This window comes from Akebia trifoliata, chromosome 16, assembly GCF_017979445.1.
Source record: "Akebia trifoliata isolate Shusen 1 chromosome 16, ASM1797944v1, whole genome shotgun sequence".
Lineage (NCBI taxonomy): Eukaryota > Viridiplantae > Streptophyta > Magnoliopsida > Ranunculales > Lardizabalaceae > Akebia > Akebia trifoliata.
Window position 1 is genome coordinate 7277282 of NC_141390.1, and position 18475 is coordinate 7295756.

Consider the following 18475-nt stretch of genomic DNA (forward strand, 5'->3'; position numbering starts at 1 on the left):
ATCTTCCTCACCAAAAATCAACTCATTCCGAAACTTTTAACTCATATAAGACAAAACAATTAGGCTATGGTGTGTGTTTATTAGTTTGTGGGGTACTTATATCATTATCCGTGGGATATAAGAGGTAACATCCTTTTAAGTATAAAGGCATACTTGTCTATGCCGAAAAAGAGAAGTACTTACCTCTTCAGAGAAAAACTTAAGCATCAAAATAGTACTGAATTTTTTTCACTTATTTTCAACTATAAGCGTTGAAAATATGAAGTAAACAAACGCGTTAATTTGACAAAAGGTGTTGAAATTTTTCTTTTTTTCAGCACTAAGCACTAAAAATTAACTCAAATAAACAACACCTAAGACTACAATCGAGTAGAAAGTTGTGAATTTTCATCAATTTAGATGAAAATTGAGTGTTAAGATAGTTGGAGAGTCGTATGTGTTGAATCTTTCAAATATGCATGTTAAACCAGCTTATGCAAGTTTCCGAACTTTCAGTGTGAACCAATTGTTATCAAATACACATTTGAATCTTTTCCCCTTAGTCTATTTAGAAGACCTTGTGGAGGTTGCTCTCAAGGTCTTGTGTTAAAACCCCTCGAATCCCTTATACTAATGTTAATTGTTAACTATTAATCCCACCAAACAAAACAAAAAAAAATAGAGATCAAGGGATACACGTCATCAATTTCAAAAGATGGAGGGATATTTCTAATATTGAGTAAAATTAGGTAGCCATGTTTAAATCACCCATTTTAAGGGTAAAATAGTAAAGTTACATATATTATAAATTTACCTTTTATAATAAATAAAAAATTAAAAAAAAAATGAGAAGGTAAAATAGTAAAATGACATCTTTTGTGTCAGGGGAGGTAAATGTAATTATCAAAAAGTTAAAAGGTCAATATAGAATTATACCAAATCATAGGAGTTTAAAATTAAAATTAGTTGATTACCAAAAATGGCCAATAAATTATGATTTAATAAGACCGCACCACCGTCCAAAGCCTCTCCAAAGCATCGTTCGTTAAAGAGATTCTTTTTTTTTTTTCGGTTTTCTCTTCAAAATGTACACATAAGCAAGAAGCAGTAGCAGAATTGTTGATCATATCTCGTTACAGTTGTTAATGGCGTCTCCTCTTCTCCTTTCAAATCCTTCATTCTCCATTTCTCACAACTCTTCTTACTTTGCTACTAAAACTAGAATCCTCCTTGCTTCTAATCGTTCTTCAATCTTCTATTCTTCTTCTTCTTCTTTTTCAAAATCTACAATTTTCAATCAGAAACTTAATAACTCTTTCAAATCCCTGAAGATTTGTGCTGGCGCATCGGTAGGAGAAACTGAGGAGAAGAATTCTGTAGTCTCTGATGATTTGCAGATTGGTGAGGATTCAGCTAAGTTCGATCTTGGTGAGCAGAAGATTTCTTCTTGGATTTATTTTACTGGAATTTTAGGAGTTGTTCTCTTTGCGCTTGATGTCTTCTGGATCGATTCGTCTTTCGGAATTGGACTCGGAAAGGCATTTATCGATTCTGTTTCGGGGTTGTCCGAAAGCCATGAGGTTAGTTTGTTTTTACTTCATTTATAGTTTTTTTTTTTTTTTTTTTTTTAAATTGAATTTCTGTTATGTTGATTGATAGAAAATTAGAAATAGAACCAGAATTATAGATAGTAATACAAGAAATTGAACTTCAAAAAGAAAAAAATTGATTTAGGTTTAGTGAGATGGCTAAAGAAGAAAAAAAAATTGAGAGCTTCAAAAAGATTGAGAGCCGCTATTGGCACCCCAACATTTACTTATTACACCCCATCAAACATAAAGAAAATAAGTAAATGGTTGGAAAAAAAAAAAAAAAGAGTAAAAATTGGGATGCCAATAGAAGCTCTCCCATTTTTAATATTTTTTTGCTAGGTTTCTATTTTTTGGGTTAGGAAATATGTGCCTAATTATTATTGTAAGTGTTATAATATTTTGCAATGTTGAGATTATTTTTTGAACTAAACCTTGGTAATGTTTGAAGAGTGTTTTAATCTTTAATTGGGGTGTGATAAATAATTTAATAAATTGGGATGTAATAAGTAAAAGTTGGGGTGCCAATAGCAGTTCTAGAAAAAATAACAGAGAGAAATTTGAGGTTCAATATGATTTTAATCGAAGTATGTTATGTATTTATGACCCAAAAAAAAAAAAACAAATATTTCTAACTAAATCAAAACAAATCGAACTTCAATTCATAGTTGCCAGAAAGGGAAATGAGTAAAAGACAACTCCAAAATTCCAATCAAACTCAAATGTTTACAACCATGGTGAATTAGCCGACCAGATTTTTTCGAGGTCTTCCAAATCCTCCGAGCTAGTCTCTTATCTTGTCGACAACACTCAAGGCTAACATGTGTCCCTCATCGAAAGCTAACAATAGGATTACCAATCTCTACTTTGAAATAATTGTCTTGTATCTTTCCTTGGATATAAAACTCTTTCTGGTCAACCTTATCAAGGTTTGGCCATCAAGAATGCATTAGGATAAATGTGTCCTTGTTAGATAGATCTCTCCATATATAATTCGACACTAATCTTTCTATCAACTTCACTCTCTAATATGAAGGTAAGTTGGTTTACTATTCCTTTCTCATGGTTTTAGATCTATAAGGTTGGTTTCATCTTCAATTTCCATTTCTCCTTGCTTGAAGATAGTAGTGCAATTGTTCGTTCCCTATTCCATGATTATCCTTCAATTCCTTATTCTGGCCCTGTTTCGTTGTTAACTCAAACATTTTGGTCAGGGACATTATGATCTTTTGTACATTTTGAGTCACAATGGTTTATTCAAAGCATAAGCATTTTTGTTAAGGGATTTGGGTAGGATGGTACCACCTTGCCATTCCGGGATTATTTGACTTATGATCGCTGTAATAACATGTCAATCGTGGAGAACTCTTCACCAATAGCACTAGAGTTCATTGAATTTCAAGATCTTTATTATAAGGAGAATCGACATCTTGGTATTTCCTTAGGAGTATCTAGTTATTCTTTAGTCTACAAATAGAAGTAGTGGTTAGAGATTAATATTTTGCAGGAAAATGCGATAATGAAATTCTTGTTTATGAAAGTTAGTTACTAGAAAACATCATGAATTTCGTAGTTCTTTAATTCTATCTTATGCTAATAAGGAGGGAAAAGTTAATTACTAAAAGTATGTGGATTGATGTGTCTTTCGACTATAGGTACACTGGATAATGTTGTGGATATGTGGATCTATTAAAGTGATTGACACTATAGTAGGGGCTGGGCTCGATTTCACATTTGTGTAATAGTATTGATGCGTATTTTATTGGTATTTTCGGGGTATATTGCCCTTTGGTTAGGAGAGAGAGGGGTGAATGTTTTTGGATAGAATTGGACTAAATTGTAGGCCTATAGGACTTCCCTTGGTGTATTGCAAGGGGGGGGGGTTAATTTAATTTCATAAGATTTTCTTTTGAGATTAAAGGTGGCAACACAATGATGAGAAACATGAAAGAATTTCGAGACATTTTGAATCATAATTTTCCAGTAGATCTTACTTTAAGAGAGTGCCTCAATCAAATAATCAAGAAAACCCTACGCATGTAGATTGGATGGATTTCTCATTCCAAGATTGTGGGCGAAACATTTCCCTTCTATTGCTCAATTAGTTATCCTTAAACTAGTATTTGATCATACCTCATTACTTTTGGATACTGGGGTCCCTTCTAATATCATATTCCTTTCCATATTGAAAACATGTGGTTGCAAAACTCAAATTTCATTGATCTAGTAAGGATTTGGTTGGAGTCTTTTTTCCATCAAAGTGAAGAAATGTAAAACTATAATTGTCAAGTCTCTTTTTGAGAGCTTGGCAGGTATTTATATTAATAAAAGAGTTAATGGACATAAATGCCCTTACTCATAAGAAATAGAAAAATAAAAGTTATTAAAACAACTAAGACAAAAATATACTAAAATAACTAGATTATTTTCAATACTCCCCCTCAAGCTAGGGCAAATATATCAACTAAATCCAACTTGACAAGATGAGAATTAGTGATAGAAGGACCAACAGACTTCGTAAGCATGTCGACAAGCTGATCTGAAGAAGGTACGAAGACTGTTTAAAGATCACCAGATCAAACTTTCTCCTTAAGAAAGTGAATATCAACCTCAATATGCCTAGGTCTCTCATGAAGAACTTAGTTAGAAGCAAGCATGATAGCAAACTTGTTGTCACAAAACAAAGTGGAGGAACCAGAAATAGGAAATCTCAACTCTGTCAGCATAAATCGAAGCCAAATAAGCTCGCATGTCCAAGGGCCATAGCACGATACTCAGGTTCAGTAGAAGAACAAAAAATTACATTTTGTTTCTTACTTTTCCATGAGATTAGGCTATCACCATAGAAAGTACAGAAACCAAAGATAGATCTCTTATTTATAAGAGAACTAGCATAATCAGCATTTGTGAAATAAGACAAAGGTGGCTGAGCAGTGGAAGAGCATAAAAGCCCAAGATCAGGATGCGACTTCAAGTAATGAAAAATATGATAAGCGACATCAAGATGAGAAGTATGCGGAGTATGCATGAACTGACTGACCACAGTAACCACAAAGGACAAATTCGGTTTAGTGTTAGTCAGATAAATCAGACAACGTACAAGTCTCAGATAAGAAGAAGGATCTGATAAAAGTTCACCAGATTCAGTATGTAGATGATGATTCTGGTCCATATGAGAGGAGGCAAAACAACAACCAAGCATTCCAGTATCTTAAAGGAGATCCAATGTGCATTTGCGCTGAGATAGTGAAATACCCCGGTGAAAGCGGATCACTTCTATCCCCAAAAAGTACTTGAGTGGACCAAAGTACTTAACCTTAAAAACACGTCCCAATAGTACCTTAACTTTGTCAATTCACTGTGCATCATCTCCAGTCACGATAATATCATCCACATAAATCAAGACAATGGTGCAATGACCATCCATTCCTCGATGAACAAAGCAAGTATGATCTGAGTGGCATCTAGAAAACTCTATAGATAAAATAACCTTAGAAAACTGTTGAAACTAGGCTTGCAGGGACTTCTTTAGGCCATGTAGAGATTTAAGAATGTGGCTTACCTTCCCAAACTACTCCCCTTAAAGACGAAACCCAGGAGGAGAGTCTATATAAATAACCTCAATCATATCACCATTTAGAAAGGTATTCTTCATATCAAGTTGGTGAAGTGGCCGGGAGTTACACGCAGCTAAAGAGATAAGAAGTCGAATAGTGAAAATTTTGGCGACAGGAGCAAACGTGGCACCAAAATCTTTTCCTAGATTCTGTGTAAACCCCTTAACAACTAGGCTTACTGATCAACAGTGCCATTGGCGAGATATTTCACAATGAAGACCCATTTACAACCAATGGTCCACTCCCTAGATGGAAGAGTAACGAGCTCCCAGGTATTATTTTTCTGCAAAGTATCCATCTCAATAGTCATAGCTTTAGTCCTCTGAGGGTCTTGCAAAGCCTCTGATGCAGACCGATGAACTCGAATAGAATCAGTGGTTACAAGGTAGGCCTGATAAGAGGAAGAAAGACCCTACTAGAAAACGAGTTGGGCAATAGGATAATCAGTCACACACACCCGCTTACCTTTGCGAAGGACAATAAGTAAGTGAGAGTCAGAAATAGAAGGGATAAGAACAAGTATATGTGTAAAGGTAGGATATGATATACCTGAATCCAAGGAGAAGGTTGGCAAGGGTGGAGAGTGGAAAAAGCAACAAATGTAGACCTTAAGCATCGGTGAAGATGTGGAAAAAGCTGAAAGAAGGAAACACTATAGGAGATGGGTCCTGCAAAGTAGATGTGGCATGAAAATATGGAATATTTTCAAAGAAAGTAATATCAAAAGAGTGTATGACACGGTGAGAAACTAGATCATAACAGCAATATCCATTTGACTTAGAGGAGTAACCTAAGAAAATGCATCAAATGGTTTTGTCATCCAATTTTGTCTAATTGGGAGTCCTGTCCTGAATAAAACACTTGCACTTAAAGACTCGAGATATAATAGGGAAGACAATGCTATGAGGTTGAAGGACATGAAGAAACACATGTCCTTTTAAGGTGCGACTCGGAACTCGGTTAAGAAGAAAAGCCACAATGAAGACTATCATATTCCAATATGCCTTACAAACATGCATTCCTCGAAGAAGACAACAGACAATGTTCATGAGGTGGCGATTCTTGTGTTTTGCCACCCCATCCTGCTCAAGAGTACAATGACAAGTTAACTGGTGAAGCATACCATACTTATGAAGATGGGAACGAATCCCATCAGATATATATCCCCCCCCTTATCCGACATAAGAGATTTAACAGTGATATTGTACTGAGTCTGAATCATTTTAAGAAATTTAACAAAAATAGAGAGCACCTCAGAACGAGAACGCATCAGATAAACCCAAGTGCAACGAGAATAGTCCTTTATAAATGTAACATAATATCTATGACCATTAAAAACAGTAATAGCGGAAAGTCCCCACACATCAAAATTAACTAAATCAAATATTGCATTAAATTTATGCATACGATGAATATAAGAAGTACGTGTATGTTTAGAAAGTTCACACACAAAGCATTGAAATTTGTGTCCACTACAAGCAGTTTTTAAAGCAGGAAATAAAGAACATTAGTGCTAAAAATTGGCATGTCCTAAGCGAGCAAAACCATAAATCTAGATTTTGAAATGAAAACGTGTGGCTCCCAAAAGACGGAAGCACAGAAGTCGGAACAACAGTAAGTTGAGATCCAAACAAGTGCAACCCATCCCTCGTATATCCCTTGCCAAAAATCCTCCTCGAAGTCAAGTCTTGAAAAATACAGTGAGTAGGAAAAAAAGTAACTGAGCTATTTTGAGATTTAATAAAACTATTCACAGACAAAAAATTAAAAGATGGGTGAGGGACATGAAACATAGAATCTAGGAAAATCCCAGAGGATAAAGGTATGGTACTCTTGCTGTGGATAGGTGTAAGAGATCCATCAGCAAGACAAACCTCCTTATGGGTGGTAGGAAAAGTAGAAGAAATAAAATGGCTAGACTCACCAATCATGTATTCAAATGCACTAGAATCAATAAACCATGTCAGAGGATCAGAGCAAGACTAAGTGACATGAAAAACAAAGGATATACCTGGAGGCGTAGTAACTGAGGCCACGATCGAAGATGAGTGAGTGTGAGCATGAATCTAATCCCAGACAATAGTGGCAGTCTAAGTCTGTAACTGTTGCAAATCAATAGTGCCAAGTGAAGGCGGTTTAGTAAGGAATAGATGATGACTCCACTATAGCGGCACGAGGAGCAGACTGTCCAAAAGATGGAGTGGCAGGAAATCGCTACATATAGGGATAGAGCTGAAAACAGCGGGCCTTCTCATGGCCAGCCTTTCCACAATGACTGCAAATAAGGGCATTCCCTTTATCCCGACCACAGCTACTCTGACCTCGATTCGCAGATCCCGGGGTATGAGAGTTGGAGAAACTCAAGTTGGTTTCTAGAACCATCTAATCTATAGTTAAAGCAAAAAGAATGCTAGGGACCTGAGTCTGAAAAGGAACTATACGATTACGACACTCATCATTGTCAATGGTCACAAATATCTCAAATAAATGAGGTAAAAGAGTGGTATTAAGGATCTGGGCCGAAGTGCCTCAAACTCAGGGCATAAACCAATGAGAAATTGGTATGTCTGATATCAAACAATCCTCTTAACCACAAACCCGACTGCTCCATAGACTCATAATGAGAGAGCTCCTCCCAATAGGACTAAAGAAATCCAAAATAATCATCTAGACTCTATGTTCCTTGGGTAGCATAGGCAATGTCTCGGTAAAGCTCATAAATCCTAGTGTGAGCATATGCCTGAGTGAGGGCTGACCACAAAGGTAGAACAATTTCATGATCCATAAACATCGTATAGATCCGCTGCTCCATTGAATTAAATAGCCATCCAAGAATAGTGCAGTTGTCAGTCTCCCATTATTCAAAGGGATCAGTGAAGGGTGGTTTAATAACGATGCCCAAAAGCTATCCAGATTTACCTCTACTACCCAAATAAAGTCGCACAAACCGAGACTAGGACTGAAAATTCCGACCATCTAGTAGGGCAATGGTTATAAGTTGGACTGAGGAATTTGCCCCAAGAGTTGTGTTGGAATCCTTGGTCTCATGAGTTGTCGTCGTTGCGCACTATGAACAACAAAACTTTGGATTGAAGGGAGATCTCCCATAGTATCAACGCAAGATGAAAGGAACCATGAGGTAAAGGGCAGTAGAGTAGTAATACTGTCAAAGGGCAGCAACAAGGACAAAAATCAATGGCAGCACCTCTGTTGCTATCATATACCACTAAAGATTCACCTAACTGCTGTCGCAAGTCACAAGAGAAGCCCACACAACAACTACTGTAGTCTCATGGTTAACACAACCCCAAAAAGTCACCTCGTTCACCTAGTTGCTGTCGGCAGCACCTCTGTTGCTATTGTATACCACCAAAGACCCATCTAGCTGTTGTCGCATGTCACAAGAGAAGCCCTACACAGCCATTATTGTTGTCACAGGGTTAACACAACCCCAAAAAGTAACCCAGTTGTTGTCACAGGTCAGTGGCTGCTGTCGCAGGGTTAACACAGCCCCAAACAATAGCCCAGTTGCTGTCGCACACACCTAAACAATCACTGCTACTGTCACAGGGTTAACACAAATCCAAAAAAGGCGACGTAGTTGCTGTCGCAGGCTAGAGGAGATCCAAAAAAGCAACCGAGATGCTGTCGCAGGCCAGAGGAAATCCAAAAAGGCAACCAAGTTGTTGTCGTAGGCCAGAGAAGATCCAAAAAAGCAAACTAGTTGTTGTCGCAGGCCAGAGGAGACTCCCTGGTTGCTGTCACAGGGTGAACATAACTCCAAAGAACAGCCCAGTAGCTGTCGCACACACCTACACAGCCACTATTGCTGTCGCAGGTCACCAAAGAGTATGTCTGTAGGGCAAAGAACCCTATAGTAGGTAACCAACAATGCTAACACCCTAACGTAAGGCAAAGAATACAGTGCAGAATCGTAGGATGTGAAGGACATATAAAACTCTATCGCAACATACGATAAAGGAAAAAAACACAAAAAAAGACCCCCGAAGGGGAGACCTTCTAACAGAGCTACTACTAGGTTATTAGGTCTCAAGTTCTAGGGATGTGGAGGAAGAAAGAAAAGAGGAGAGGAGAGAAGAGAAGAGAGGAGACTTCAAGGTCCTAAAAACTAAAGAGGGACTCAAGGGGAGGGGACGATGAGTTTTCTAGGCTCTGATACCAAGAAGAATTGTAGAACTATAATTGTCAAGTCTCTTTCTGAGAACTTGGCATGTATTTATATTAATAAAAGAGTTAATGGACATAAATGCCTTTACACATAAGAAACAAAAATAAATAAAAGTTACTAAAACAACTAGGATAGTAAATATACTGAAATAACTAGATTATTTTCAATACAAAGGAAGGACCTGATTTTCGTTTTAGAGATAAATGGTCTTAAGGATAAGCTAAATCTTGGAATAAAGAAGAATTCAAAACAGTGAATAAAAAGGGAAAGAAATAAGAAAGAAAGGGAGGTTCTACCCAAAATTCAATGTGAATAAATCTAAAGGTTTAGTTTCAAAGGATGATTAAGTCTTTAAGAGATTAGGTAGAGTAAAAGGTCAGATGGCTAAAAAGGAGGATAACAACACCAAGTTTTTTCATCAAATAATGAGTGCTCACAAAAAATCAAACGTATATCTAGAATGGTCATTAGAGGTAATATTGTAGAAGGTGAGGATCGCATTAGGGAGGGTAGATTTCTACTAAATCTAGTATGGAATGAAAGATGTCTCGTATCTAAGGATGAATAGTTTAGTGTGTGCCACTTACGAACTTATTACTAAAATGTTTGTGTAAAGGATTAAGGTGGGAGCGTTCGGCAGACAATCTTAGGGGGACAACATTGGGAGACAAATCATGCTCACAAAAAATCAGCTCAATCTGAAACTTCTAACCCCATCAAAAGTGGTTTACAAATGATATATGTGTTATGCAAGGTGCTTTTTTCAAAGGCAAATGAATCTTGGATGGGTTTTGTTTTTAATAACTGTATATATTCTAGAATTAAATCAGGTAGGTCAAACTCATAGTAAAATTGATTTGGAAAAGCATATGACGACATCAATTAGGTTTTAGTTTTGAACTATATGAAAGGGATAATTGGTTTTTTTGTGTGGAGAAGGTGGATCATAAAATGTGTATCTTCTACTAGTCTATTTAGGTGAATGATTATCCAATCAGGTATTTCAATTGTTCAAGATGTCTAAGACAATGTGATGATTTATCTCACTTCTATCTGATATCGTTGTAGAAGCACTATGGAGAGTTATTTCTCAAATAATCCAAAATAGAAGTATGGAAGTTTCATTAAGAGAAGGAAGTACGATGGTATCTCATCTTTAGCTTGCAAAGAATACTATTATGTATGTTGAGCTTCTATTTCCCAGCTTCAATTTTGTAATGGTTTCTTGTGTTGTTTCAAGCGGTCTTAGGTCCAGCCATTAACCTCACAAAAAAATAAGGTGTTTTGTTTGAATCGGTCCTAATATTGACTATTTAGCAGGAGTGTCATTGCATGAGGTCAGTCATTTCCCATCTCAAATAATATCTTGCCCTCCTAGGGCTAGTTATAGGTCATAGGTGGTTTGCGATCTGATAGTTCATAGAAGTAGCAAAAAACTAGATTCTTTGAAGTCCGTATATCTCTCTAAAGGTGGTAAGATAGTTTTTATTTAAGATTTCTGTATGTACCATCCTTGTGTATTTCATGTCTCTATTCTTCATTCCTGAATCAATTGAGAATCAAATGGAAAAAAAAAATCTCGTGGAATAATAATGTTGGATCTAAATTTCACCTTGTTATTGGAAATGCATTTGCTCCCTTAAGAAAGGAGGTGGTTTCAGATTGCAGAGAATTAAAACTGTCAACTTTCCTTGTTGTGGAAGTAGTAGAGATTTGGAGTGAAACTTTCTAACCTCTAGAGGAAGCTTATTCTAGACAGATCTGGAACTAGAAACCTAGATTTGAAGAATGGTGATCTCAGTCTCCATACGTTGCAGAGTTTGGAAATGCTTTCAAAAGTGTTAAATGACTTTAAAATGGAATTGGTTTTAGGGAATGTAAAAGTAATAGGATTTGATTCTGGGAAGATGGTAGGCATAATGATTCCTCTCTAATGAGTTAACTTTTTGGTCCATATGATATCTAGAATTAAAAAAATAAAAACGTCAGTCCAGAGTTTCTGAATGTCTAATTTATTCTTATATATAGGTATTATGATACTTTTCCTTTATTCATTTAACATATTTTTTAAGCTTTACAATATTATTCAATACCTTAGTTTGACATGTTGGGAATCACTTCTGGTAAACTTGGAAAACATCGATTAAAATTAATTTAGGATCGAAAATCTTGGAACAATTTCTTAAATCTTCGCATGGTTGTACGTTGAACCCAATTAAAAACAACCAAAGTAAAACTAATTAGTTGTTTAGGTTTTTCCTTTTTTTTTTTTTACTGAGAAATCAATCCAATATATACAAACTTCAAAAATCAATGAGTCTACTATATGGTGGGCAATCTATTCTTCCAGCTGAAATGAGAGATTGTCAAATGGTACCTCTCCCTTCTCTTAGTCATCCCTCACAGAAGTAGGGCTCAAAGTTTTAACTGCCCTAACCTAGCCGTCCCACACTTTTGCATATATAATAAACCTCTAAACAAGTTTAGGTCATATAGGTTGCTAACATAAAACAAAACAATTAATTAACCTATAGTTATCAATTCTGGAATTGCAAAGTAACGTAAGATTTCCATTTTGCAACTACATCCCTATAATATAGATATTTAACCAAATAGGCCCCTTCCATGAATCAATAATTAATTTATTCCTTTTATACAGTAATATCCCATATATAAGCCCTCAGGATTTGAATTACTATCGAACCCATAGCCTATACGCATGTCATTGGGATGTCAAGATCTTTATCAAATATTTAAGAAACTCTTTCTCTAGAAAAAACAAGTGCATAAACTTAATTATAACAAATAAAATTATTTTAAATAATAAAAATAATCCTTCAAAACATGTTTGATTTATGTCTTTCCCAATCTTGGATGTTCTCAAATTTAGTACGTATGAATTCTATAATGAAAATTTATCATTACTTAAGCAGATCTCTGACCACCCCCAATATAACACAGTTTCAAGGATGCCTTCTGAGCCCACTTAGGTGTAATCAAAGTAGCTAGATAGCTAATTATTAATTAATAAGCTTTTTAGGTCCAAGCAACATAAGATCTTAGTTTGCTAAATAGAAACTCTATCCTATAGTAGCCTTCATCAAGAGGTTTCTCATACCTAACCAGTCAATGTATGATAAAAGACTCATCTGTTGAGCCTACAGTCATCACTTTGGTGCTTTGAGACTTGGCTACTTCTTATAAAATGAGAGCATGATATCATCATGGCATTCATATAAATGAATCGTCCAAGTCCATAGATGTGACCATTTCAGTTATTAGGAACCTGTAAACTAATTCTCTCATGTCAACCCTAAGCCAATCATTTAGTTAACCTAGAAGTATACTTAAGGACCTTTCAGGATCTCATGCCTCATTGATCAATGGAAAATGTTATGTACCAAGAACAATGCATACAAGAAAATGATTATATCATAATAACTCAAGAATGGGATTTAAATAAATTTCTGTCAAACATCTTTATTTAAAGAAAGTCTATTACAAAAACGACTTTTTTAGGGCACTATTTCTAAAAAGACAATCCAAAACTTCCCTTGAATTTCCTTATTTCTATCATAATACTATTTGGGCCTAAGGTCCTACTTGTTTTCACCTTTTCTAGAGGTATTTTTTATTTCTAAAAACCCTAAGAGAAACAAACAAATCTTGACGCACTAAGAGAAAAACTAATATTACATTAGGAAATAAAAAAATATATGTATTGTAGCATAGAAGTATATAATGGCTGTATTGGTATCACATTGCAAAAATTCAAAAAGTACGTGCATGTGTCAGTAAGTGTTTGACATGGAAAAAATTCAAAAAGTGTTGTGCCCTAGTTACGTAGGCCAAAATGCTTTGTCACACGTGCTCGTGAACATACACTCTCATTGGTCATGTAGATCTGGTAAGACTACTATGAATTTAGAGGACCACATTTTGTACTCTGAGGTAGGTATCATTTTAGTAGTTCTTTTTATTGGCAAGAGCTTTGCATGAGTTTTATCTACTGTATTGCATAGCTTCTTGAGAAGTTAAAATGCTGACCTTCTAACCTTTCTTCTGCAGATTGTAGTGCTGGCCCTTCTTCTCATTTTTGCCGTTTTCCACAGTGGCATGGCTAGTCTCCGAGAAGCTGGTGAGGAACTCATCGGACCACGTGCATACCGTGTTCTGTTTGCAGGGATCTCTCTTCCTTTGGCAGTCAGTGCAGTTGTGAGTTCCTATTCAATCAAGTATATTGTTGGGTAGCTTTCTTTTTTCTTTTAAGATTTTATTGTCAGTTTGGTCAAACTATCTAAATAACTTCACATGGGTTGGTGTAATTCAGGTGTACTTCATCAATCACCGGTATGATGGAATACAGTTGTGGCAGCTCCAGAGTGTTCCTGGTCTACATCAGCTAGTGTGGATTTCATCCTTCATCTCCTTTCTTTTCCTCTACCCATCGACCTTTAATTTGTTAGAAGTCGCAGCTGTCGATAAGCCTAAGTTGCATATGTGGGAAACTGGGATTATGAGAATAACCAGGCATCCACAGGTACTTCATTTACTATTGATCTGTGTGCATTCACATGCATGAAAAACTCTTTAGGCTCAGCATTGGAGGATACACGCCACAGATGCATGGTGGTCAGCCCACACCGTTGGCTTTGTCTTAGCTAGGACATTACGGCTGAAAACCAATCTGAATTGATATTTATGGGCCATTCATCGTCCTTTTTTGGCCATTCAAAAGAACCATCATCAGCATCATTGTTGAAGCCTTGTCCTGAAAATTTGTGGTTGGCTAATCAAATAATGTTCCTCCGTTCAGTTCTTCTAGAGCCATGTCTTCTATTATTAGGGCTGGAAATGGGTTGGATGAAGCATATATCCGAATCCTTATCCAACCTATATCCAGTTATCCGCATCCAATTTTTTTACCCACTTTTGTTAAGGAGGATATCTATATCCGACTATTTATCCAATTTTTTAAGGATATCCATATACCACTTGTACCCAAATTTCAAGCGGATATCCTTGTAAAATAGTCATTGTGAAGATGATGGATGAACTTTAGGGTTATAAATATATCTTATTGTGAATTTACCGTATGAAGCTCAGATAAACAGATATTGAGATTGGATCGGATGCTTATCCATATACGACCTTAAAAAAAAATTGAATATAATTATTATCGACAAATTTACCCGAATTCTTAATCGGATAACAAAAATTGTACCCATACCCATATAACTGGGGTCAGATGTGTCAGGTAAGCTGATATTATTTGACCAATTGCCAGCCCTATCTATTATTTCCATAGGTATTCGTATCGCATTCACTACCTCAATCTGCATTCATTTATGTCTTAGTTGCACGTGACCACCAAACTGTCTCAATCAGGTCAAATTTTGGCCATTGTATCTCCTAGTGTGAAGTGTGAACTATTATGGAATCAATTTTGGGCTTGTGAGATTTCCTACTATGGGTTTTCTTACGATTATTATTATGGTTTAGTAGACCGATATAGGTATTTGCATTTCTTTTCAGATGGTTGGTCAGGTGATCTGGTGCTTGGCGCACACACTATGGATTGGCAACTCTGTCGCAGTAGCAGTTTCTGTTGGCTTGATAGGACACCATCTATTTGGTGTTTGGAATGGTGACAGGAGATTGGCATCACGGTATGGGGAAGCTTTTGAGGTCGTGAGGAGCCGAACAAGTGTTGTTCCTTTCGCCGCTATCATTGATGGTCGTCAAAAGTTGCCCAAAGATTACTATAAGGAATTCGTTCGGTTGCCATATCTGACAATCACAGCCTTGACATTGGGCGCATATTGGGCTCACCCACTTATGCAGGCAGCCAGTTTCCGTCTTCATTGGTAAAATGATGCAGAATCAATAACTTGTTTATGTAAGATGTACATGTCTCATTTTGTAATTCCATGAAGATGTGTAGCAGGTTTAGTTGTAACCATTTTGGAAACAAACAGAAGCCATATATAAAGTTCAATACATATAACAAAGTGTTGCGATTGGTCTGATTGCAAGGAATTTTAGTTTCCAAGGGATACGAATTCTCTGCGAAAATGGTCATGCAAAAAAATGATTCTGCCATTTCATCTTACCTTGGACAATATCAAAAAGAGGGTTTTTTTTTTTTTCTTTTCTTTTATAGTTCTAAATTTTGAGAAGTCGGCTTAATTGGATTTTGAAGTGACTCATCCTGGAACTGTATGGAACCAACTTGTTGAGTCAACTTGTCTAAGAATTGCTGCTTCTAAGAGATCATTTTCTTGTCCCTTTTTCATGCGCAATTGATGAATTGCAAAGAAAAACAGCTTTTAATCTATTAAGTACTTTACGTAGGTCGACTTGATTGGATTTCAAGGTGAATGACCACTAGCTGATTTGGAAAAGCATTCTCTAAATCATTTGAACCAACCTGGTTTTCCATTTGACATGTCAAGTCAAAGTTTTAAGTTTTAAAACTTATAAATAAGATCAAACATCCAAGTTTCTCTTCAGAATTAATATCATGTTCTTAGTCAATCAAGCGCGAAGTCCAGAGAGAAGAAATTCATACATCATTTTCAAATAATTGATAATTAATCAAAGGTGAATTCTACGTTGAGCAAGTGTATTAAGATATGTCTTACCAAATCAATAAAATCATTTGTCATCTTATTTTGCGTATCTTGAGACAATTGGCAAAATTTTCTATGGATAACAATATTTTTGAAGATAAAAGTGAACACTAAGTCTCAAAAAGGGAACATTCACAACCCGTGCAGTCTAACAGAGACAAATTAGATGATTTTCAAAATAGATGAATTTGTTGCAAAGTGATGAACTCATTGCTTGATCTGTTGCAAAGTGATGAATTTGATGCTTGGTTTGTTTCGAAGTAGTAAATTGGCTACTTTTTCTTTTCCAAACATCGAACTCGCAACTTTGAAAATCATCAATTTTGTTGCTCGATTTGTTTCCAAGCTATAAATTCCCTTCTTGGTTCTTTTCAAAGTGACGAATTCGCTGCTTATTTCATTACTTGATTTTTATCTAAGTAGGCAGACTCAACGTTTTCCAAATAACTGCTACTCACACAAAATTACTCTTCATTTTAACAAAAATCACTTGAGGAAAGTTAAACTCGTGATACAAAACAAAATTTACTAATATGATAAATCCAAATGACTTATTAATTATTACAAATAGCTTGCAAGGGACCACCTAAGACTAAAAATGTAAAATATCTGTAAAACTAAGAGATGAACACATTTAGTCCTCTCCTCTTCATCCTTAAATTGAATAAGGTTGAAGAGAATAATCTGAATTGGTGGAGTAAAAAATTTGAAAGTTATTCTGTCATGCTTCCATCGATATAGATATATATATATATATATATATATATATATATATATATATATATATATATATATATATATATATAGGGAAATGTTCAGCAACAAACATTTTGACAAACATTTTGGCAAAACATTTTTGAAAATATGGGTTACAGGTTTTGGAATGAGCTGATTTTTGGTGAGGATGATCTCTACAGGGAATAGATCATCATCACCAAAAATCAGCCCATTCCAAAGCCTCTAACCCATGTTTTGAAAAATGTTTTGCCAAAATGTTTGTCAAAATGTTTGTTGCTGAAAGGGACCCATATATATATATATATATATATATATATAGGGAAATGTTCAGCAACAAACATTTTGGCAAAACATTTTTCAAAATATGGGTTAGAGGCTTTGGAATGGGCTGATTTTTGGTGAGGAAGATCTCTACGGTAAGGAGATCATCATCACCAAAAATCAGCCCATTCTAAAACTTCTAACCCATCAAAAATGGTTTACAAAAAATGGACGGTCCACGATTTTTCAACTTGTAAACATGGGGCTAGAAGTTTTGGAATTTGCTGATTTTTGGTGATGATGATCTCCTCACCGTAGAGATCATCCTCACCAAAAATCAGCCGATTCCAAAACCTCTAACCCATGTTTTGAAAAATGTTTTGCCAAAATGTTTGTCAAAATGTTTGTTGCTGAAAGGGACCCATATATATATATATGGGTCCCGTTCGCCACCCTTAGTTTTACCACACACTTTAACAAACGCGTTTTGTCTTACATGGGTTAGAAGTTTCGGAATGAGCTGATTTTTGGTGAGGATGATCTCTATGGTGAGGAGATCATCCTCACCAAAAATCAGCTCATTCCAAAACTTCTAACCCCATCAAAATTGATTTACAAAAAATAGACGGTCCACAATTTTTCAACGTGTAAACATGGGGCTAAATATTTCGGAATGAGCTGATTTTTGGGGAGGATGATCTTCTAATCATAGAGATCATCCTCACCAAAAATCAACTCATTCCAAAACTTCTAACCCATGTAGGACAAAACGCGTTTGTTAAAGTGTGTGGTAAAACTAAGGGTGGCGAACGGGACCCATATATATATATAGGGTCCCTTTCAGCAACAAACATTTTGGCAAAACATTTTTCAAAACATGGGTTAGAGGTTTTGGAATCGGCTGATTTTTGGTGAGGATGATCTCTACGGTGAGGAGATCATCCTCATCAAAAATCAGCCCATTCCAAAACTTCTAGCCCCATGTTAACAGGTTGAAAAATCGTGGACCGTCCATTTTTTGTAAACCATTTTTGATAGGTTAGAAGTTTTGGAATGGGCTGATTTTTGGTGATGATGATCTATTCCCTGTAGAGATCATCCTCACCAAAAATCAGCCCATTCCAAAACCTGTAACCCATATTTTCAAAAAGTTTTGCCAAAATGTTTGTCAAAATGTTTGTTGCTGAACATTTCCCATATATATATGGGAAATGTTCAGCACCCTAAGTTTTACCACACACTTTAACAAACGTTTTTTGTCCTACATGGGTTAGAAGTTTTGGAATGGGCTGATATTTGGTGAGGATGATCTCTATGATTAGAAGATCATCTTCCCCAAAAATCAGCCCATTCCGAAATGTTTAGCCCCATGTTTACACGCTGAAAAATCGTGGACCGTCCATTTTTTATAAATCAATTTTGATGGGGTTAGAAGTTTTGGAATGAACTGATTTTTGGTGAGGATGATCT

The 18475-nt window shown here is 35.9% G+C and overlaps 1 protein-coding gene across 1 annotated transcript; it reads left to right on the forward strand.

The window, feature by feature from the left end:
• Positions 1 to 1011: 1011 nt before the first annotated feature.
• Positions 1012 to 15396, forward strand: LOC147382473 (15-cis-zeta-carotene isomerase, chloroplastic-like). Its single transcript, XM_086428996.1, has 4 exons — positions 1012 to 1559; positions 13443 to 13589; positions 13705 to 13914; positions 14910 to 15396. The coding sequence occupies exons 1-4, from the start codon at positions 1125 to 1127 to the stop codon at positions 15243 to 15245; spliced, it is 1128 nt and encodes a 375-aa protein (XP_086285122.1). The 5' UTR covers positions 1012 to 1124; the 3' UTR covers positions 15246 to 15396.
• Positions 15397 to 18475: the final 3079 nt, after the last annotated feature.

What these genes read in the sequence shown, in the direction of transcription:
- LOC147382473 (XM_086428996.1), top strand. Translation starts at nt 1,125, where the DNA reads ATGGCGTCTCCTCTTCTCCTTTCAAATCCTTCATTCTCCATTTCTCAC. An exon ending in GGTTGTCCGAAAGCCATGAG is followed by an intron (nt 1,560 to 13,442) that starts GTTAGTTTGTTT and finishes TTTCTTCTGCAG; the next exon opens with ATTGTAGTGCTGGCCCTTCT. An exon ending in CTTTGGCAGTCAGTGCAGTT is followed by an intron (nt 13,590 to 13,704) that starts GTGAGTTCCTAT and finishes GGTGTAATTCAG; the next exon opens with GTGTACTTCATCAATCACCG.